Genomic DNA, 23,813 nt, shown 5'->3' with positions numbered 1-23,813 from the left:
GCATCACTCCCATTTTGGCCTTTCTGAACATGTGTATTCGGGAAGGTCCCCTTGACCTTGAGGAGGAGAAGTATGTGGCCTCTTGTCTTAGCAGTTCCTCCTCTGCATCTTGGAGTATCCGTCCACAGGGGACAAACTGGCTGCTGCTCAGCCTGGGGCTCATCTGTCTCTTGCCTCTTCAGGGGACTCAGTTCAGGAAATGTTGCCATGGAGAATGTCCCAAGTTTTATCTTAAAACCAGGAGCTGGGGAATCTGGTTGAGGCTCCCCGGTCAAATAGTTGAATACAAAGTCTCAGGTCCACAGGGCAGCTGCCTCAGCCATCTCGCCCCTCAGGACCTCCTAGGACCTGTTTTGCCTTTTTTTTTTTTTCAGAGTTATGGATTCCAAGCCAGTGGCACCACTGGCTCAGTCAGGGAGCAGGAGGGAAGCCGGGGCCTGTGTGCATCCATGCATGTCTGTACTTGACAGAGAGGAAGATGGTACAGAGCTTGGCAGCAGTGGTTAGGGAAGGCCAAGTAAAATACACCAGGGACAAAAGAGTTCTGGAGGGACCGACATGTTTCCTAAAGGAGTCTCCTGACCCTGGTCCCACACCTGCTACCCGGAGCGGCACAGTCCATGTTTGTTGAATGAATAAATTGTTGGTGCTCCAAGCCCTTTGCAAAAAAGATAGCTAATGTTGCGACAGCATCGTACTCTGTTTCAGTGGAGTTTGGCTGCCAAATGTTTGTAATCTTTCACATCACCTGGAATCAGAGGTGAAGCCACCAGAACTTTTCTTTTCCTCACTTCACTGAGGCCCCTTTCATGCAGAGCTCTCTGCCAAGTACTGCCTGGCCGCAGAGCACGCATCCCTGCGCATTATTATTCTAGGGGTGGGAATGGACCTGAACCAGCTGATCCATACCTTTACTCCGTCTCTCTTGGGACCAATGATAGAAAGCTAATAAATGTGAAGTGGTGACTTGGAAAGGAGCAAAGCGAGTTGACTCAGAAGAGGGGCGAAGGCCACAGTGTGAACCTATGACCTTGACCTCATTAGCTTCAGGCCTCTCAAGCACCAGCTGGTGACGATGGTTTGATGCCTGTCTTACTGCTGAAGTCCTCCGCCTGCTGCTTGGTGCTGCTGTCTTCCCGTTTCATCCCCTCCTTCTGCAGAGCATGGTTTGTTACCCAAAGGAAGGATCGCTGGCTCACCCTTAATATGGGGAAATCATTTAGAGCACTTAATTTGTGTTGACTCTTTATTGGTGCACTATTGCAATTAAGTTAGATTAATGAAAGGTAAATTCCAGTCTATACATGAGGAAAAAAAAAAAATCTCTTGTAAAGATCCTAATTAGTATGTGTGTTTATTTAGCCTCTCATGGTTTAATTGCATCCCATCTTGCTATTTACAAACAGACATCATTAAAGAATAATGAGTGTGTGAAGAGCATTAATGCTAGCAGCAGATGAGGTAACTGGCGGCCGATGGGGAGAGGGAGGTGGATGGGTGAAGTTTGCTGGTTTGTGTTATTTCCCAATGAAAGAGAAAGCAAGACGGGAAGGATGGAGCAGACACGGCGCACGGCAGCAGCTTGTCCTTTGACAGCAAAGACTTGGGCTGCTTTTCATCCGCTGCTACAGTGTCACCTGGAAAGGTGAGCACACACTCTCAGGATTGTCTCGGGACCTTGGCCAGCAGCATTGAGGTTGGAGCTTTCTTTTCTACCCCGCGTTGCGGAATATCTGCACCTGAACCCGATGAGGATTCCCTGGGACGCTGAAAAGGCCGCCCAACATGGGCCTTTCCTCATGCAGTTCAGCTCTTGTCCCTTCAGCAGCCTCTGTTTAAAAAATATCCAGACGTAAAATAAATTAAGCAGTAGGCTTCTGAGATTTCCCTGGCATCCCTCATATCATTCCAATTTTACATAATTTGCAGTTGTTCCTCGAAACTACAAAGCCATTTTATCTTTTTAGGTGGATGTGTGTGACCATTTCTAGTCTATTCTAACCTGGGCTAAGGGAAGGGAAGCTGAGATTCCACGTGGGGTGGCAGTGAAGTTGAAGGAAGAACAACCCAGAAGAAGCCAGGTGCTATAGTGTCGTCCTCATTTGCTGCTTGATTCTCTGGTTCACAGTACAGAGTAAGCACTTCTCTAATGTCACTGAGAAGCAAATGTGGGACAAAGGTGGCGAGTCTGAGGAGTCTCCAGGAGTCCTGGAGCCCAGGCTGCCTTCCTTGTTGGAGTCAGACTCGGAAACACCAGCCTTAGTTTCCCCTTATGCTATGGTTATCATTGCAAGCAGGTTTGTGAATATGTTCTCTATAAATGTAAATTGCCACTATTCAGACTATATTAAAGCTTTAGATTTCTCTAGGGGTTCCTGGGTGAGCTGAAGTCCAGGGTTTAATTTATTTAAAATCAGGTTATAGGAATTCAGTTTTTAGTAGATTTTATGTTTTTTCTTTTTAAAAAGAGAAACTATAGTTTAATTTTAAGCTACCCTAAATAGAAGCCTATATATATATTTATATTTTTTTTCCAGTGTTCTTAGTACTGCCTGTATCTAAGGACATAGCAAGCTGCATTATCAAACACAGAAGGACCCAAACAGGCTTGTGTGGCTGTCTCTTTTGTTGTTGTTAACTTGCAACTATTCCATTTTCAGCTCACAGAACTGTGGGGCATATTGTCCCATTCATATTAATTGGATTTTAAAGTGACCTTGTCCAGGTATTGATCTGAATTAAAATTTCCTACATCAAGGTCAAGTTGGCACACATTGTACAGTCGAAATATTAAAAAGCCAAGTCCTGCCTAACAGGGTATCGACAGAAGTGGAGATGTGACGGGGCCGTGTTTGCCGCAGCATGCGCCGTGGTCCCTTCTGCAGGTGGCAGATCTGTGTGGGGGTCACTTTCATCTGGACTGGAGTCGCCCCATCAAAGGGCGGTTCCTGTTTAAGTCCACAGACTCACCTTTTCCCAGCAAGAATGTCCCCGAGCAACTCAGAGCTCAGATAATGCTGCTCAGGTGCGCGGGTTTAGGGTGAATTTTCAGCTCATCTGAATTCACCCAGGCTGCCTTGAAAACGAGGGCCTGATACGATCATTCATAAACCTGAACTATCTAGCCCCGACCTCAGCCGTGAGTCCCAGTTTCCAAACTGCCTGTTTAATATCTCTCTGCTGAGACATTTCAGAAATAATCTTAAACTTCATAAAAGCGAAGTAGTTTTCCCCTCTCCCTGTCTTACCGCTCTGCTTCCCCCTCTTATCTCATTAAATAGCAAAACTGTCTACCTGGTGCTCAAGCCAGACACCTACAGGCTTCCTTAGTGTTCCCCCTTTCTCTCACCCTCCAGCCCGTCTATCAGCAGATCCTGTCTTCAGTTCCTCTTCATTCTCTCTGGAATCAGTTGGCGTCTCCTGCCGCCTTGGCCCCAGTCAGAGCTGTCGCCGTCCTCTCTGTGGCCCCCATTTCTTCTCTTGATCTCACCCAGTAGCCAGGGACGCGTTTTTTTAAAGCACGCACACCAGCCGTGTCATTTCTCGGCACTGACTTCCCTTCACCCTGAGTACAGCTACATTTCTTGTCAGAGCCACTGCCACCAGCAGACCCTGGCCCGCCCTGGCCTGGCACCTGGCGCTCTGCTGCCTGCCCTGCCCCGCCCCCCCGCCCCCCCCCCAGGCCCTCCCCCCAGGCCCTCCCCACCCAAGGCCTTTGCTCAGGCGCCTCCCTTGGCGGGCCCTCTGCAGGACTCTGCACAGCCCAGCCCAGCCCAGCCCAGCCTTAGGCAGTAGGTGTCCACCCGGTGTGAACCTAACCCCTCACCCAGCTTTATTGTCTTCCCAGCCCCACGCGGACCTTGTATTTTTGTTGTCTGCCCATCCCCGTCCCCAAGAATGCACCCTCCTGAGGCATTTCATTCACTGCCCTGTCTCTAGTCCTTAGACCAATGCTTGGCACAGTAGTGGATGTCCAAGAAATATTCGAGTGAATTGAATGAACAAATGAATAATTGAATCATCGGATCTAAATGTCTTTTGGGAGCACACACTGGTATTGCCTAAGTCTCTCTTTGAGCTGTCCCCTTTTTGTTTATTTCCCTTAAAACTCCTTGCAAATTATACATTTTTATTTACATACAGATTTGTTGCCTGTCTCCTCCACTAGGCTTTTAGCTCTCTGAAGTGTTTCATCTGCTAACCTAATGCCTAGCCTGCACTTGTATCAAATTAACAAGTAATTGTCGGATGGAAGGAGGGGGGACTGGAAGGCAAGTCATTGCCCATCTGAGGCAGCTCCACGTTCCAGTGTGTCCATCTGTCGGTCCATCTCCCCTCCTTTCCCCCACCCTTCACTTGTTCCCCACGTCTTCCAGCACAGCCACCTTCTCACCGGAGAACTGTTTCTGGTTCCCAGTCTTCTCCATGTTCTCCAGTCCAGGTTCTGGAAGGAGGCAGTGTACGTGGCCTCGCCAGCATGGGGAGAGCCTTCTGTCAGACCGGCATAGGGCTGCCTTTGGGCCTGGTACCTCCCCCTGGACCAGCTGCTCTGCCCAGGACAGGAAATGGCAGCTGCTTCCTGGGCAGCAGGCCCACCAGTGAGACGGGAGCGCTGGGTGCAGTGGCTCTCCTGCCGCCACGCGCAGCGCGGGGGACAAGTAGAGGGTGTGTGTGCACAGGGACCCCACTTCACCTTCCTACGAGAAGCTTCACGTTTCAGCCTGTTGGAGAAAACAGTAGTCGGCTTCCCCTTTTGCCAGCTAACCCATTTCCCACTTCACTGCCGCAGCATCTTTTTGGAATCTCGATGCCCTATTTTTATACAGCTATCACATTCTCCTTTTTCCCAGAGGGGTTTCTGTTATATACTTGAATGTATGTTTTATAAATGAAAACGAACTAATTCTGTTTTGACAATTTGGGGGACTTTTCACGACACTGCTTCTTTGCATCGTGTGTGGATTTTGTTGTGGTTGAGAGGAACGGGAAGCCAGATGAGAGGGGAGGACTCTGAGGAAGGTGGCATTTAACTGGATGAAATGCAAACTTGTTTCTTAACCCTTCCATGTCATGAAAATGGCTAATGAGGCCTGGAGAATGAGGAGGTCCTCTCTGCTGAAACTCCCCTCCCTCCGGGGCAGTTTTGACTGTTGAAGAGACGAATGGATTCAGGAAGAGCAGGAGTGCCCGGAGTGTTAACGTTGATGGCCCCTTGGGAAATGATTCAAAGTCGCTCATCCAGGGAATAAGCCACCTAGTGAAAACTAAACCTCATCTCATCAGGCAGCTGCTCCATAATTGTTAAAAAGAATGACTTGCAGTGATACCAACAATTGCTCCCACATAGTGAGTGACAGTAGCGACTCCCCTGGATGCTTCATAGCCTTGGCCGTCCAGTCCTTACGAAGGGTTCTATTTTAGAGACAAGGAAGCGAAGCTCACGGAGGCTGGTTTTCCCCAACCCATGCTGGTTTACCACGCTGCTCTGTGCGTGGCAGAGGCAAAATTTGAACTTGGGTCTCTCAGGCTCCAAAGCCCTGGCTCTCCGCCCCCCGCCCCTATGCTGTCTGTCCCCCGTGACAAAGGCAAGGAGGCAGTAACCCAGCCTGACCGTGGATGGCAGATGCCAAGTTTGAATCCCAGAGCTAAGCCCTTCACAAGGCTGGTGTCATCTCCTCCTCCCAAAAGCCTCATCCTGAGTCTGCAGGCCAGAAACCGAGAAGTGACAGTCCAGGTAACTTGGCTCAAGTCACACAGCCATGGAACTTCCCTGGGGGTCCAGTGGTCAAGATTCTGTGCTGCCACTGCAGAGGGCATGGGTTTGGAGAGCTGAGATCCTGTAAGCCGTCTCATATGACCAAAAAAAAAAGGTCACGCAGCACCAGGAAGAGGCAGAGCTGAAATCTAAACTCAGGCTTACTTTTTTCCCCGGTCTATACATGTTAACCCTCGAGCTTGCTGGCCTTACTGGCAAGTTGATTTTCTAACTTTAGATAGAACCTAAAGTGAGTTTATCTGCCTTATGTCTCCTGGATCTTTGTCAGAAGGGAAGATGTAACTCACCTCTTGAGGCTGTGACAGCTTCACAGCTCCAGTCTAGTCCGTCATCCCTGGAAGTTACCTTCCAGTTTGATTTTCCCTTTCTTGAATCACTACATTGAACTGCGTTTTATCATCAGAGGCACACTTGAACCCCCACCCACCCACCTCCACCGCCCCCCGCCCCCCGCCGCCCCACATTGAGCAAAAAATAAGTGACCTTCAGCGTAGGAAATACTGGTTTTATCTTAGAGGATCCTTCGGTCTGACCTCTTGGTTTCCATGTCACGTAGCCCATTTTCTTGTGACGGTCTCGTTGCTGTCTAGCTCTCTGCAGTGCCAGCAGCCTCGTCCAGCTGTGGCGGCAAGTTTATTGTCTCTACCTCAGCCTGGCCAGAGCCTCAGCCTCTCAGGGTTGGTCTGTGTCCATTTTCCCTTTGCTATTTCCAGTTTTATAGTTTTCCTCGAAAGAAACAGGAGCCGGTTTCCCTTGAGCTCCCAGTCCCCCTTGCTGCTCCTGCTTTGGGAAGCCTGCTGTGAGGAGAACAGCCCGCCAGCACGGTTCTGCAGGACGGCACACACCTCGCAGCTGTGCAGAATTCAGAGCGCTAAGTTCAAAAAGAAGCAAAACAGTAAAACACTAAAATTAGTCAAAGCTAGTGTTCTAGTCGCGTCTAATGGATGAGGTTGGGGCTTCCCTGGTAGCTCAGTGGTAAAGAATCCACCTGCCAATGCAGGAGATACAGGAGAGGCGTCTTTGATCCCTGAGGGGGCAAAGATCCCTTGGAGAAGGAAATGGCAACCCACTCCGGTATTCTTGCCTGGGAAATCCCAGTCGGACAGGACTTAGTGACTCGACAACAATTAACAATAGCTGGGGTCAGGAGTGTGAGTATAAAACCATTTGGGAAGGAGGCCAGGAGCCTTGTGAAGCAAGATTTTGAGCCACTTACCAGAGTCCCCGCATATATGATGGGCAGTTAGAGGATTAGATGATCCAAGGCTCTGTGGTCGCCCTGTCTTATGATTTAGAGACGCTGCTGTGGGGTCAGGGACCAGGCACAAACAGCAGAAATAGCGAGCAGCAGGCCCTGCGCAGAAAAGCTGTGACCTGGCACCCAAGTCTGTCTAATCCTTCACTCCCTTCCGTTAAGAATGAGAGTACGACGCCTGCCTGGGGCGCATCGCAGGATCTTAGGTGGAGGAGGGAGCCGCAGCCCTGTGGGCACACCCTGGTCCTTGTCCTGGAGTCAAGGATGTGTCCACATTATTCAGGGACGACCGCCCAGGCGTCAGAGGAAAGTTTGGAGGAACGTTTTTTCTAGGTCACATTCCAAGAACATCTCCTGGAGGAATGTTCTGTGGGACATCATCTGGGGAGTGCTCATCTGTATAGCCAACCCCTCCTTTCAAAACGTGGGATGAATTGGACAGGTGCCCAGCAGGCATTTTCCAACAGCTCAGTGACACAGCACCTTCTCCCCAGACTCCTCGGGTACACAGTGAGCCCCACGTGGTAAAGCACTGTGCACCCCCCAGTTGGTGCGAGCACAGCTCAGTTTAATCACTTTCTTCAAGGTCTATTGTCATTCCGTCACTAGCTCGTCTCCGACCCTCTGCGACCACGTGCACTGCAGCACGCCCGGCTTCCCTGTCCTTCAGTGTCTCCTGAAATTTGCTCAGACTTGTGTCCATTGAGTTGATGATTCCATCCAGCTATCTCATCCTCTGTCGTCCCCTTCTCCTCCTGCCCTCAATTTTTCCCAGCATCAGGGTCTTTTCCATTGAGTCGGCTTTTAGCATCAGGTGGCCATAGTATGGGCACTTCAGCTTCAGCATCACTCCTTCCAATGAATTTTCAGGGTTGATTTCCTTTAGGATTGACTGGTTTGATCTCCTCGCTGTCCAAGGGACTCTGAAGAATCTTTCTCCAGCACCACAGTTCAAAAGCATCAAATTTTTCAGCGCTCAGCCTTCTTTATGGTCCAACTCTCACATCCATACATGACTACTGGAAAAACCTAGCTTTGAGAGGTTTATGGACCTTTTCAGCAAAGTTATGTCTCTGCTCTTTAATACACCTTCAAAGTGGGAACCGTGTTTGATACCCTTAACCTCTCAAGACTTCAGTTTACCCCCTTGAAAATGAGACAGTTGAAAGTGACTTTTTAAAATCTCCAGCTCTAAAGTCACGCAAATCTGCATCAGTGTCCTCACCCAGAGCTTCACATAGTACACACACTTATATATTCAGTGACTAAATGCTTATTGGGCTCGTTCCCTTTATCCCCATCTTTCTTTGTAATTAGCACAAAGGGGAAGGTTCTTGTTCCATACTGAGAAGAACTGTTCCTGAACCTCCTGTAGGTGCCCATTTGCCCCTTCCTCTCTCCCTTCCCCTTTCTAACTATACTTGGAAAAGCATCACTGCAAGTACAGCAGACCCCTTACAGACACTTCCACGGTAAGCTTTTACCTTGTTTGTACCTGGAAAATAATGTTTGTGGACATGTATGTATATGTGGTTGGCTATTTTTTCTTTTCCCCCAATGTGTCCCTTCCCCAAAGCAGAGCTCAGCCATGCATCCTTTGTCTGGGTGACAGATACCGTGCACCCGCTTCGCCTCCCAGCCACAGGCTCTATGCTGGACCTGGGGGTGCAAAGAAGCCATTGGTCGGCTTGCCTCCCCTGCATCTAGACAGCTCTGCTTAGGCTCAGGGTGCCTGCTCCCTGCACAGGCCCGGGGGTTGAGGTTGCAGGTGATTAGCTGCTCTCCCCTTCTCAGCTCACCTGGGCTTAGCTACAAGATTTGTCACATTTGCATTGGGTAGCAGTTGGCGGCAGAGCAGAATGAAATATTTTTGCTATCCTCAGCTTGCCTCCCACTTTGTACCTTGCCTTGCCATAGTGAACCAGAAATGTTCCCAATGTCATACCACTTGGCAGATGAATGCCAGAGAAGAGACAGAGAAGACCACCCATTCAGCTCCAGCTCCCCTGCAGGGGAGGCGCTGTGGCAGGCCTCTAAGGGCACTTCCTGGAAGAGTGACGTCCTGCTGGGCGGACCCCCAGTGGCTTCATCTCCAAGTGCACCCCGCTTCTCTCTGGAGAACCACAGTGCTCCCCTTGACTTCACGACTTGCCGTGTGAACGCACGGGGACCAGCACTGGAGGGCTGGTGAGAGAGCTGCTCAGTGCAGAGGGTTACCTTGGCAACCGCAAGCCCGCTTCATTACCAGATGGCATTAGCGTTATTTGTGGGATCCCACGGCAGTTGCCAAGCACAGACCTGTAGCCCTGTCTCTGGACATTTTGCTCCGACCACAGCCAGCATTGACTAGTACGTAGAACAGTGTCTGTCAGCCGGTATATGGTGGGTGCCCCACCACATCAGTCTGCCAAGACTCCAGGTCATTACAACCTGCTGTGTGCAAGTGTGTGAGATCTGGCACAGTCCAGACACGAGAATATGAATCATGACAGAGTGACATGCTGGCTGGAAAGAACATTAGGCACACAAAGCCCCTTCTCGAGGGCCAGGGCATGAAGGGCTCATGGGACCCTCTCAGCTGCATCATCTCTGAGTTGAACGAAGGCTGATGGCTGGAGCATTGTATGACTCACATGCCCGCAGCCACATGTCTTCCAAGGATCATCCCATCTCATTGCTCCACAGGCTCCTCTGCACTTCACAGCTGAGTGAACAGGCACCAGTGGTGGCTGGACTTGCCCTCAGTCGCCCTGCCTATACGTGGCAGGTGTGGCAGAGTCCAGTGCACTTGACCTTCATAGTCAGTGGCCTCCTTTGGAAGTCAGCGAGGTCAGCCCCTGTGGCAGCCTCGTCCTGTCCCACAGCACCCGCACCTCAGGCTTACCAACTCTCAGCAGCCATTCAACAGGAGCGTGCTTTTGTGCGAACTTCGGCGCCCACACAGCTGACACCCCCTGTCTGCAGCATCCCTTTCGCCCAGGTATGACAGCAGGAGGGCAGATTAGCGTAAGTGGTAGTTCCACTGGACCAGAGGCAGTGACCGTTCTTGTTCCAGCTTTGATATTAACTGGCTTCAGATCATTTCACCTCTGCAAAGTCCAGACGAGGGTGTGGGCCGAGCAGTGAGGACTGCCCCAGGAACATAGTCTGTGAATTGCTGTGTCAGTGAATTGCCTCCTTGACTCCTTGGGGTCGTTCTCGGAAGACACTCTCAGTATCTCCATCAGATGGAGGAAACTGACGTCCAGAGAAGGCAAGTGATGGGGCCAAGCTTTCCATAGTAGAGCCCAGACCTCTTTCCAGATGCATCTGATTCCAAAGCCTTGAAACATTGAGCTTCAAAATTGCATGTGTAGTTTCATTGTAACCACGTTAAAAATGCAAAAAGCCATAAATCTGTGCATTTTCAGCCTAGTTGAGTACCAGAGTCCTTTCTGACTATAAAAAATGAGATTTGATAAACTTCATAGCGCATGACAGGTTTGAGAGAGAATAAAAGTGAACCAGAGACAGACTTCATAGCCCCGAATGTCTGGAAGCATCCAGCTCAGGAGAGGCATAGCCGAAGATATGCTCTTGGTGAGCCTCCGACATGCGTGCGCCCTCCCTTAACAGGTGAAGCCGCGGCACAGGAGCAGGGTGTGGAGAGTCTGTCCCAGGACTCCGGAGTGACCAGGCAGGGGATTGGGGGGAGTGTGACTGGCTGAGGGTGGGCGTGGAGGTGGGAAGTATGATTGGTGAGGGAGCGGTATGCCGTTAGAATCTCGTGTTTAGAAAAGAAAACACTTAAACCTCAATATATAAATGAACATAGGATAAGAAAAAAGGGGGGGTGGTAAAGAAAAAACTATCCTAGTCCAAATTCATAAAATGCAAAACAAAAATTTTAACCTGTCGAACAATGATCTGCCCCTCTCGCCCTGGTTGTGGGCTTGAAATACCATTTCCCACGAAAAGAACCAGAGCTGCTTATGGAAGTGGCTGATTCATGACCTCAGGTGGGACTTGCACAGGACAGGCCTGGAGTATTATGTACAAGACAGCAACTGTCCCAGAGACCAGGGTTACAGCCTGACAGGCCTGGAGTACCGTGTATCAGAGAGCAGGGAAGCCGCCGCGGAGACCAGGGTTACAACCTTACAGAGATGCCCGTAGGCCACAGACAGGACAATTCGAGCGTCCATGCAAATTGCATCAGATACATATAGGTCAGATCTGCTTCACTTTCTGAGTTTATACCAATGTTAGGGGGAAAAGCTAACCCGTCTGTTGATACATTGGAAGTAAACTAGAGAACTAAAGCGTTATTTGAAACCTAGCAGATAAATGGAATAACTGACCTTTTAACCTGTCTTTCCTTTATAATAAATTCGCCCATGAGGTGACCAGTTAGTAGGTAGGTGGAGTTTTTCTTTACAAAAGTATTCCAGCTAATACCTGAAGGCTGGGTGATCCCCTTGGAGTACAACCATCTGTAACCCCTGGTGAATTTAATGGGTCAGCAGCTGCCTGCGTCACACACTGAGATGCCTGACATCCCATGCTTCCTGTTGGCAAACTGTGACACCCCCGTGAAGCAGTCCTGCCAAAAATAATAATAACAATAATCAAGCCTGCGTCTCTTATAATTACCAATTTATAAGAAGTACAGAGTAAGGAAGACCGTGTAAAGTACACCGCCAGGACGCCATCAGCATCCAGGCTGGAAAATTCCATAGGGAAAATGAGACAGTTCCTTCAACAAATAAAATGGGGTGGGGAGGGGATAGAGAGAAATTTTTAGTTTAGGAGAGACTTTTCAGACATCAGCCAGTCACATGATGTGGACCGTATTCAGATCCCAAGTCAAGCAAACTCTTTAAAAATATGGCCTTTGTGAGACTGTTGGAAATTTGAACACTGACTGGCCTGCAGATTTGATAACACTGGAGAATTCCTATTATTGTTTCAGATGTGGATTGGTAGCATGGCTGTCCGTTTTGCTTGTTTTCAGAATCGTGCTCTTTCAGAGATCCAGACTGAAGTATTTACAGATAAAGTGATATCTTGGCTGTTATTTGTTTCCAAATAAAACAGGAAGGGAAAAGCAGGTGAGGATGTAGGTAAAGCAAATCCACCAAGAGTTACTGCCATTGTTGGGGTGGTCCAAGGAGGCTCTGTGCTGTTTCACTTACTTCTGTATGTTTTCCTTTGAGGCTTCCATAATAAAAAGTTTAAAGAAAGTAATTAAGTCAGTGTGGGGGCGGGGGTGGATATTGTTTTGTTCTGTTGTGGTTTCCTTGTCGTTCAGTCGCTAAGTTGTGTGCGACTCTGCGAACCCATGGACCGCAGCATGCCAGGCCCCTCTGTCCTCCACTATCTCCCGGAGTTTGCTCAGATTCACATCCGTCGAGTCAGTGATGCTGTCAAACCATCTCATCCTCTGCTGTTCCCTTCTCCTCTTGCCCTCGGTCTTTCACAGCATCAGGGTCTTTTCTACTAAGTTGGCTGGTCACATCAGGTGGCCAAAGTGTTGGTGCTTTAGCATCAGTTTTCCAATGAAGATGCAAGATTGATTTCCTTTAGGACTGGCTGGTTTGGCCTCCTTGCTGTCCCAGGGACTTATGTTTTAATAGCGCCCATTGCTGATGGGAGTGGAGAGCAGACAGTAGTGTTCTTAATCCTTATAGTTAGCAGTTGGTAGATTGTATCAGAAGCTTTAAAACATTTGTACTGTTCACCCTGGTAAATTACAGCTCTACAAACCCATCCTCAGGAAATAATCCCAAACACAGCGAAAGCCAGGTGAACAAAAGTACACATTGCAGCCCAATATTAATATTAGGGAAAATTTGGAAGCAACTAATGTCCAACAGTAGGTTAAAGAAATTATAGTATATCCACTCAGTAGAATGCTAGACCCACATGTCTTGCCATTTTTGAAGACTGCACAGCAATATGGAACAATGCTTACCTCATAATTTTAAATAAAGTTTTGACTTGAAATTATATATCTAGTTTCCTTTATATACATGTGAAAAATTCAAAACCATGAATCTTTGATAGTACAAAGATTAAAAGGAAGTACCCCAAATGTTAATGGTGATTCTCTTTGGATAGAAAGACTATAAACAATATATTCCTTTTTTTCTCTAATTTTAGATTGTTCCCTAGTAAGCCTTTATTAACTCTTACTATTAGTTAACTTTAAAATATCAAAATACTCTTTTTATCAGTTAAAGTCAGCTAGATCTTGCTTCTTTTAAGGAAACAGTTGCTCAGTTTTCTGCTTATTAGCAGAAATTCTATGCTTATTAAGAAAAAGACTTAAAATATGTTGGAAATGGTAGCCCCGTTGGAGGAGGTGTGCTGGACTGTCACTGTAGCTCAGCAAGAGGCAATTAACTTCAGTGCTTATAACTTCAGTGCTTATAATTCTGTTCAGTTCAGTCGCTCAATTTTGTCTGACTCTGCAACCCCATGGACTGTAGCACACCAGGCTTCCCTGTCCATCACCAACTCCCATAGCCTGCCCAAACTCATGTCCATTGAGTCAGTGATTCCATCCAACCATCTCATCCTCTGTCATCCCCTTCTCCTCCTGCCTTCGATCTTTCCCAACATCAGGGTCTTTTCCAGTGAAAAAGACCACATAGGTGGCCAAGGTATTGGAGCTTCAGCTTCAGCATCAGTCCTTCCGATAAATATTCAGGACTGATTTCCTTTAGGAATTGTTGATATTAATATTAATTAGGAATATATTAATATGAATATTGGGCTGCAATGCGTACTTGATTTCCTTTAGGAATTGACTTCACACTGTAGGATGTCTGGCTCTAGGTGACTGATCACTCTATCATGGTTATTTGGGTCATTAAGATCTCTTTTGTATAGTTCTTCTGTGTATTCTTGCCACCTGTTCTTAATATCTTCTGCTTCTGTTAGGTCCATAGACCTTTAGGATTGACTGGTTTGATCTCCCTGCAGTCCAAGGGACTCTCAAGACTCTTCTCCAACACCACAATTCAAAACCATCAATTCTTCAGTGCTCAGCCTTCTTCATGGTCCAAATCTCACATCCATACCTGACTACTAGAAAAACCATAGCTTTGACTAGGTGGACCTTTGTCAGCAAAGTAATCTCCCTGCTTTTGATTATGCTGTCTAGGTTGGTCATACCTTTTCTTCCAAGGAGCAAGCATCTTTTAATTTTGTGGCTGCAGTCACTGTCCACAGTGATTTTGGAGCCCAAGAATATTAAGTCTGTCACTGTTTCCATTGTTTCCCCATCTATTTGCCATGAAGTGATGGAACCAGATGCCATGGTCTTAGTTTTTTGAATGCTGAGCTTTAAGCCAGCTTTTCACTCTGCTGTTTCACTTTCATCAAAAGGCTCTTCAGTTTTTCTTCACTTTCTGCTGTAAGGGTGGTGTCATCTGCATATCTGAGGTTATTGATATTTCTCCCGGCAATCTTGATTCTAACTTGTGCTTCATCCAGCCCAGCATTTTGCATGATGTACTCTGCATAGAAGTTAAATAAGCAGGGTGACAATATATAGTCTTGACATACTCCTTTCCCAATTTGGAACCACTCCATTGTTCCATGTCCAGTTCTAACTGTTGCTTCCTGACCTGCATACAGATTTCTCAGGAGGCAGATAAGGTGGTCTGGTATTCCCATCTCTAAGAATTTTCCATAGCTTGTTGTGATCTACATAGTCAAAGGCTTTAGCATAGTCAATGAAGCAGAAGTAGATGTTTTTCTGGAACTCTCTCGCTTTCTCAAAGATCCAGCATATGTTGGCAGTTTGTTCTCTGGCTTCTCTACCTTTCTAAATCCAGCTTGAGCATCTGGAATTTCACAGTTCACGTACTGTTGAGCCTGGCTTGGAGAATTTTAAGCATTCTTTGCTAGCGTCTGAGATGAGTGCAATTGTGCGGTAGTTTGAACATTCTTTGGCATTGCTTTTCTTTGGAACTGGAATGAAGACTGACCTTTCACAGTCCGCTGGGAAGTTTCCCAAATTTGGAAAATTTGGCCACTGCTGAGTTTTCCAAATTTGCTGACATATTGAGTGCAGCACTTTCACAGCATCATCTTTTAGGATTTAAAATAGCTCAGCTTGAATTCCATCACCTCCACTAGCTTTGTTCATAGTGATACTTCCTAAAATGCACTAGACTTTGCATTCCAGGATGTCTGGCTCTGGGTGAGTGATCACACCATCGTGGTTATCTGGATCATGAAGATCTTTTTTGTACAGTTGTTCAGTGTATTCTTGCCGCCTCTTCTTAATATCTTCTGCTTCTGTCAGCTCTATACTGTTTCTATCCTTTGTTGAGCCCATCTTTGCATGAAGTGTTCCCTTGATATCTCTAATTTTCTTGAAGAGATCTCTAGTCTTTCCCATTCTATTGTTTTCCTCTATTTCTTTGCATTGATCACTTAGGAAGTCGTCTCTTCCTGCTATTCTTTGGAACTCTGCCTTCAGATGGATATATCTTTCCTTTCCTCCTTTGCCTTTCACTTCTCTTCTTTTCTCAGCTATTTGTAAGGCCTCCTCAGACAATCATTGTGCCTTTTTGCATTTCTTTTCCTTGGGGATGATTTTGTCACAGCCTCCTTCCTGTACGATGTCATGAACCTCCATCCATAGTTCTTCAGGCACTCTATCAGGCCTAATCCCTTGAATCTATTTGTCACTTCCACTGTATAATTGTAAGGGATTTGATTTAGATTGTACCTGAATGTTCTAGTGGTTTTCCCTACTTTCTTCAATTTAAGCCTGAATTTTCAAATAAGGAGTCATGATCTGAGGCACAGTAAGCTCCAGGTCTTGTTGTTTAGAGCTGTATAGAGCTTCTCCACGTTCGGCTGCAAAGAATATAATCAGTCTCATTACGGTACTGACCATCTGGTGCTGACTATGTGTCGAGTCATCTCTTGTGTTGTTGGAAGAGGATGTTTGCTATGACCAGTTGTTCTCTTGGCAAAACTCTGTTAGCCTTTGCCCTGCTTCATTTTGTACTCCAAGACCAAACTTGCCTGTTACTCCAGGTATCTCTTGACTTCTTAGTTTTGTATTCCAGTCCCCTATGCTGAACAGGATATCTTTATTAGGTGTTAGTTCTAGATTTTGTAAGTCTTTATAGAACCATTCAACTTCAGCTTCTTCAGCATTAGTGGTTGGGGCATAGACTTGGATTACTGTGATATTCAATGGTTTGCCTTGGAAATGAACAGAGATCATTCTGTCGTTTTTGAGATTGCACCCAAGTACTGCATTTCGGACTCTTTTGTTGACTATGAGGGCTACTCCATTTCTTCTAAGGGATTCTTGCCCACAGTAGCAGATATAACGGTCATCTGAATTAAATTCGTCCATTCCAGTTGATTTTAGTTCACTGATGCCTAAAATGTTAATATTCACTCTTGCTTTCTCCTGTTTGACCACTTTGAATTTACCTTGATTCATGGACCTAACATTCCAGGTTCCTATGCAGTATTGCCCTTTGTAGCATCAGACTTTACTTCCATCACCAGTCACATCCACAACTCAGCGTTGTTTTTGCTTTGGCTCCATCTCTTCATTTTTTTGGAGTTATTTCTCCGCTCTTCAGTAGCATATTGGGCACCTACTGACCTGGGGAGTTCATCTTCCAGTGTCCTATCTTTTTGCCTTTTCATCCTGTTCATGGGATTCTCAAGGCAAGAATACTGAAGTGGTTTGCCATTGCCTTCTCCAGTGGACCACGTTTTGTCAGAACTCTCGACCATGACCCGTCCGTCTTGGGTGGCCCTACACAACATTGAAACATTCTAGTTTCATTGAGTTAGGCCAGGCTGTGGTCCATGTGATCTTTTTGATTAGTTTTCTGTGATTGTGGTTTTCATTCTGTCTGCCCTCTGATAGATAAGAATAAGAGGCTTGTGGAAGCTTCCTGATGGGAGGGACTTAAGTGCTTATGACTACCAAACTATAACTGGCTTCCTTTCCTTCCCTTGCTTCCTTCCAAGACTACACGTAAATTAAAGGCAGTTTCTGTTCCTGCCTTGGCGGTTTATTGGCATCCTTAAATAGTGATTTCTCATTTTACAAGAAATGACCCATTAAATGTTACATGGTATAGCAGAATTTAAAAGTACTATGCAGATGTGAGATGCTTTTATTAACATTCTCTTAGATATAAACAAAAGTATCATGTCTTTTTCTTAACCTTTTTGTATTCTGTACCACTGAGGGAATATAGAAATAGAGATCAACTCAGCATTTTATTGAAGGAACCCGGTGTTAGTCATGTTCATTGACACCCAGGACTGATGAAGGAGAGAAACTGTTGTTGTTGGGGACGGTAGGGTGGAGATGATGCTGTGAAAGTGCTGCACTCAATATGCCAGCAAATCTGGGAAAACTCAGCAGTGGCCACAGGACTGGAAAAGGTCAGTTTCCATTCCAATCCCAAAGAAAGGCAAAGCCAAAGAATGCTCAAATTACTGCACAATTGCACTCTTCTCACACGCTAGCAAAGTAATGCTCAAAATTCTCCAAGCCAGGCTTCAGCAATACGTGAACCGTGAACTTCCAGATGTTCAAGCTGGTTTTAAAAAAGGCAAAGGAACCAGAGATCAAGTTGCCAACATCTGCTGGATCATTGAAAAAGGAAGAGAGTTCCAGAAAAACATCTATTTCTGCTTTATTGACTATGCCAAAGCCTTTGACTGTGTGGATCACAATAAACTGTGGAAAATTCTGGAAGAGATGGGCTTACCAGACCACCTGACCTGCCTCTTGAGAAATCTGTATGCAGGTCAGGAAGCAACGATTAGAACTGGACATGGAACAACAGACTGGTTCCAAACAGGAAAAGGAGTACAGTCAAGGCTGTATATTGTCACCCTGCTTATTTAACTTCTATGCAGAGTACATCATGAGAAACGCTGGACTGGAAGAAGCACCAGCTGGAATCAAGATTGCCGGGAGAAATATCAATAACCTCAGATATGCAGATGACTCCACCCTAATGGCAGAAAGTGAAGAACAACTAAAGAGCCTCTTGATGAAAGTGAAAGAGGAGAGTGAAAAAGTTGGCTTAAAGCTCAACATTCAGAAAACTAAGATCATGGCATCCGGTCCCATCACTTCATGGCAAATAGATGGGGAAACAATGGAAACAGTGACAAACTTTAGTTTTGGGGGGCCCCAAAATCACTGGAGATGGTGATTGCAGCCATGAAATTAAAGGACACTTGCTCCTTGGAAGAAAAGTTACGACCAACCTAGACAGCGTATTAAAAAGCAGAGACATTACTTTGCCAACAAAGGTCCATCTAGTCAAGGCTGTGGTTTTTCCAGTAGTCATGTATGGATGTCAGAGTTGGAGTATAAAGAAAGCTGAGCGCCAAAGAATTGATGCTTTTAAACTGTGGTGTTGGAGAAGACTTTTGAGAGTCCTTGGAGTACAAGGAGATCCAACCAGTCCATCCTAAAGGAAATCAGTCCTGTGTGTTTATTGGAAGGACTGATGTTGAAGCTGAAACTCCAGTACTTTGTCCACCTGATGTAAAGAACTGACTCATGTGAAAAGACCCTGATGCTGGGAAAAGTCGAGGGCAGGAGGAAAAGGGGATGACAGAGGATGAGATGGCTGGATGGCGTCACTTACTCAGTGGATATGGGTTTGGGTGAACTCTGAGAGTTGGTGATGGACAGGAAGGCTTGGCGTGCTGCGTTTCATGGCGTTGCAAAGAGTCGGACCTGACTGAGCGACTGAACTGAACTGAGGGTAAAAACTGTAGGAAATGGGGAATAAGGGAAGGCTGGCTGGAGGTGACACCCCCAGAAACGGCCTGCATGCTGGAGTTGCAACATTAGGAGTGCTGTTTGCGGGGAGACTCTGGTCTGAGTCCAGAGGGTTCCCTGTAGCCAATTCTGTGATGTCAGAGCTTCATAGAACAGCCCAGACAGTGGGCCTTGGTTTGGATCCTTCTTTAGGGTCTCATCTAGGAGATGAAAAGAAGAGGCCTGACAAAGTATTGGAAGGGTTGTGTGAGCCCCTTAAAGAGTGGAAGGTGCTGACTGTCTTGAGGGCTGAGTCTGCTCAACAAGCACATCAGTTTATTTTTCCCCTTTGTGATTGTTTAGTCTCTCAGTCATGTCCGACTCTTTTGCAACCCCATGGACTGTAGCCCGCCAGGCTCCTCTGTCCATTGGATTCTCCTGGCAAGAATACTGGAGTAGATTCCCATTACCTACTCTAGGGGAGCTTTCCGACCCAGGGATCAAACCAGTGCCTCTGGCATTGGCAGGCAGATTCTTTACTACTGAGCCACCTGGGAAGCCACTTTCCCCTGGCATATATGAAACTGCACTTTTTATAGCTGGTGTTGGTAATGTTTGTTTGTGGCCGCCCCACATGGCCTGCCGGATCCTAGTTCCCCAGCCAGGGATTGAACCTGTCCCGCTGCAGTGGAAGCACAGAGTCTTAACCGCTGGACCACCAGGGAAGTCCTGGTACTTAGGTTCTAAGAGAGGAAAGACACTTAAATGTATGTACAGGATCATGTTCCTTTTTGGAGATAAAACTCAACTACTTTCATGTACCTTCAGAGCTGCTCCACTTTTCCACCAGCTGTTAAAATAGATAGTTCAACCGGGAGGTATCTGGTGTCTGCCTCTAATCTCTCTGTGTTGCACTCTCTACATATTCCGTGAGTGTACGAAGGGTCATTACATCAGATGAGAACAAATGTGCTCACTAACTCCTGCAAGGCCACCATCGTAGGACCACCTTTCAAGAAAGCAATCTTAAGACAGAAAAAAATAGAAGGGAAATCTGCTTTATCCAGCAAACAGATATTTAGAACTTATTCTGAGAGTTTATAAGTCAAAATTATAAGTAAATTCAGGGTAGTCAGATGAGCTGGGACCTGTACCACCCTAAATGCCTTAGGAGGCTGGCACAAGGGGTGACCACCATGCCTGCCTTCCTCCGTGTGTCCACTGGTGCGTCTCTCAGAAGCAGCAGAGGTGGCTTTCTTCTCGCTGTGTTGCCCAGCTCGTGTGGTTTGCATGTTCACGGGTGAGCATTCAGGGTTGCCCATGTGTTTCGCCAGGTGACCTTGGGAAAGGTGTTGAAAGTGATCGTCGTCATGCGGAGCCTGTTCATCGATCGAACGATAGTGAAGGGGTATAATGAGAACGTCTACACAGAAGATGGCAAGGTAAGCACGCTGGCGTCTTTTGTTTTCTCCGTTATTTTCTGTATCCCAGAACAAATGTGGTCGAGTCCCAGATGAATGACATTAAACACTGGCAATCATAGCTGAAATGATCAACAAGCGCAGATTCATCAGTGTGAAGCCGAACGCTTTACAAAAAAAATTTCTGTCTCTCCCCTTGCATTTTTCATCAAGCTTCTGCTTTTTTCCTTTAAGCCTGATACCCTTAGTTGAATTTCTAATTTATCACCTTGGACCCCAGTTGCCTCATTAAATGTGTCTTCTGAGGAAATGGATTTCTTTCTTTTCTTTCCTTTTTTTCCCCCCCTCCGCCTAGTGCAGCACATCAGTAGCCTAGGGTTCAGCATTTTGCTTTTCCAAGAACCATGAGGAAAATTCAAGTAAGTCTGACACACAGCCTGCGGACCGTCTTTTTCCTCAAAACCAAGGGGTGTCTGCCAGAAGTTGCTTGTCCATAGTAGTGCATTTGAATACTGCTGTTGAAAAAAGCTGAGTTATTTCCATGGCTGAGCTGCTTCATGGGGCGCCCACCCGTGTGAACCCCTGATCCCTCTGGCCTGCACACTCTCCATATGGAGATCGCGCACGAGAGGATGCGAATAGGAGCCGGCAGGCTTCATTTGTGTGCTTCCAGAGCGTGATGGGCATTCTGCCAGAGAAACCCACCCAGGTACGCCTGGTTACTTCTGGCGCTGAGCCTCCGTCTTCCCCTCTCCCTAGAGCTTTCCCTTCTTTTCATGAATCCCATTAAAATGTAAAAGTTTGTTAGTACCAACGGCCACGTTATAATGAGGACAGGACACTCTCCAAAAACAGGTGACGACTGTAGCTTAGCACATACCTGTGCATTATGTAAGAGGTGTGACCCGTACAGTAACGAGGTCTGTATTTTGATCAAGGAGCCCAGCATTTTCGAATTTCCACATTCAGTTACAGTGTTGTCACCGTGGGCAGCTACTCTCACCCCCAGGGCCCTGCTGAGTTCTCATGAATCTCCCCATGGAGAGGAACGCATTCCTCAAGGGAAGCTTTCCCCCTTCTTTTTGGAAAGACCAAAATGCCTCTGGAGCAAGGGCGGGGAATAAAGTAGATAATCGGAGCAAGCATGAGCCATGCTGTGCGTGACTCGTCAACTCTGATGGCGAGTCTAAGCAAGAAATCCCTCGCAACAGCAGAGGCAGGACTGGGTCGGGGGAGACCCTGGTCCGGAGCCCGAGTCAGTGGCCATTCTTGTGGCCTCTGTTCGTGACTGACAGCTTCATAGTCACCCCTGGTGTGAGTCCCAGCCCGTGCGCTCCGATGACTCACAAATACATAAAAGCTGTGTCCTAGAAGAGCAGCTGCGTTCAGGACACAAGTGAAGCATTCTCTGAACTCAGAGCACAAGGAGTAGCGGTTCCCACACCAGTCTTCACATGGTATTTATTTAACTGCCCCATACTGCAAGTGTCCAAAGTCCTGCAAGGCTTTGCCACCTAGTTGATACTCAGTAAGTGATAACTAGTATTATTTATATTCCGCACTTAAATCCGGTAGTTAGGGAACGGTCTCAAGCGTCTGTGTTCCAGAATTTCTCTCTGATGCCTCCTCCTCAGCTGTTTGAGGTAGTTCCTTTCCTCCCCTCTACCCGCGTGGCTGCCAGACTCCCCAGGGGCTCCCTCCCCGCTACTCTCCTGCCTCTCAGCCACCCTCGTGTCCCTGTGGTTTCCCGCGTCCCCTCGTAGAGATCCCCACTGATATGTGTCAGAGTCAGACCTCCTCCCCAACTGGACCTCAGGTTCAGCCTGTCCAAAATCAGCCTCAACGCCCCTGGGCCGGTCCTCACCCAGGGTGACTGTGCGAGCCAACTGCTCAGGCCTGCCTCCTCCGTTCAGAGTCTGTTGGCAGGCTCTGGCGAGTCTCCCTCTTTATCCCTGCAGCCGGGCGCCTCCCGTCCATCTCCACTTCTCCTCAGTTCTCCTTGTTTCTCCACCAAGTTGCAGCCTTGGCCTCCTCACTTCCTGTGTCTAGTCCTGCTTCCTTCCCCCGTCTGTCCTTCACTTGGCCTCCAGAGCTGTCTTCCTGGAATACACGGTCAAGGGGGTGATTTCTTGCTTTCTGCCATCCCCCCATTGCCCAGAGCAGAAAAGAGGCGTGTAAGTAGACGTTGGGCACAAAGCAGTCCATGATGAAAAGAGTTTGGGAAACTCGGGGTTAGAGAAAGTTCAGTGGGACTCTTTACTGTAGAAATTCTTAGAGGTTGGAGTTTGCCCGTGTGTTTTGTGAATCTCCCAAGACGGGTATGTAGTATGCAATCTTTTCCTGACCAGTTTGACCATCCGTCTTTTTTCTTCCTTTATTCTTGGAGCGTGTTGTGACATTGGCGTTCGGCAAAACACCCTTCTGAAATCGCTGGCTTGTAGAATAAAATCCAGACCCCTTCGCAAGACCTAGAAATGCCTCATGACCCTGGCGCCTGCCCCCTGCCCTGGCCTCATCTGCCGTCGCCCTCTGCACACGTTTTGTCGTACCTTCCGGCCTGTTGCGCTCCTTGTGGTTCTCAGGACGTTCCAGGTTCTTCCACACACTTAACACCTGCTCTGCGCCCTTGACCTGGGATGTTTGCACCTCCTGACATACTTACTCTTCCCTTTGCACTGACTGAATGCCATCTCTCTTCTCGTCCTGTCCCCCTTCCCCTGGAGGCCTCTTCTATGCACACGGGCTCCAGAGATGGCAGGCCTGGGTTTCCCTCAACTTATTGCACAAATTAGCATCATCATTCCTACCTCCGTAGTGTTTTGAACAATAATTTTCTGGTACTAGAACTAGTACATCCTAGTTGTTTGTTGACGTGTCTACCTCATAATTAATAGAAATACTGGTGTACTCCATGTGTGTTCTGATAGGCCTTGTACAAAGCAAACTTCACCTCCAGTGGCCACGGAACCCCAGGGACCACTGTGAGACTCATGTTCCTAATAAGGAACCTGAGACCCAGAGTGGCAAAGTGGCTGCCCCCAGTCACACGCGGAGCCGGGTCTCAAACCTCCCTCTGCCAGCAGCTCCTCCAGGGCCCAGGCTCTGTCCAGAGTGCCTTTCCCTCCTGTGGGTACACATCAGGGCCTGGAGCACAGGAGAGTAATAATGTGTTGGGAGGGGATAATGAAAAAGCCCCCTGGGGATGTGAAAATGCTTTAGCTGGGATAGGAGAGTGGAGAGTCAGAAATTAGAGACAGGAAACAAAGAAGGAAATTAGAGATGGGTACTAGACAAAGCAGCGGGGACTGACGTCATCACTTCAATTCAGTCGCTCAGTTGTGTCCGACTCTTTGCGACCCCATGAACCGCAGCACGCCAGACCTCCCTGTCCATCACCAACTTCCAGAGCCCACCCAAACCCATGCCCATCGAGGCGGTGATGCCATCCGGCCATCTCTCGTCCCCTTCTCCTCCTGCCCTCAGTCTTTCCCAGCATCAGGGTCTTTCGTCATAAGGAAAGAACAGAGGAGGCACACACGTGCACACGGGCCAGTTTCCTGGTGAGAGATGAGCGTGGCTCTCTGTTCCCCAGAAGGAAGG

General features: G+C 47.4%; 1 protein-coding gene across 1 annotated transcript in view; it reads left to right on the top strand.

Moving 5' to 3' along the window:
- The window catches only part of MED27 (mediator complex subunit 27), a 216,726-nt gene that overhangs the window by 166,928 nt on the left and 25,985 nt on the right, over positions 1-23,813 (top strand). The window contains exon 5 of the mRNA XM_005687280.1: positions 20,127-20,234. Coding sequence (XP_005687337.1) covers positions 20,127-20,234 — 108 coding nt within the window. The remainder of the gene's footprint in view (positions 1-20,126; positions 20,235-23,813) is intronic.

The sequence above is a fragment of the Capra hircus genome, chromosome 11 (genome assembly GCF_001704415.2).
Source record: "Capra hircus breed San Clemente chromosome 11, ASM170441v1, whole genome shotgun sequence".
NCBI classification, from domain to species: domain Eukaryota; kingdom Metazoa; phylum Chordata; class Mammalia; order Artiodactyla; family Bovidae; genus Capra; species Capra hircus.
Note: the sequence above shows the minus strand (reverse complement) of the source record. Positions and strands in the feature narration are given on the sequence as shown.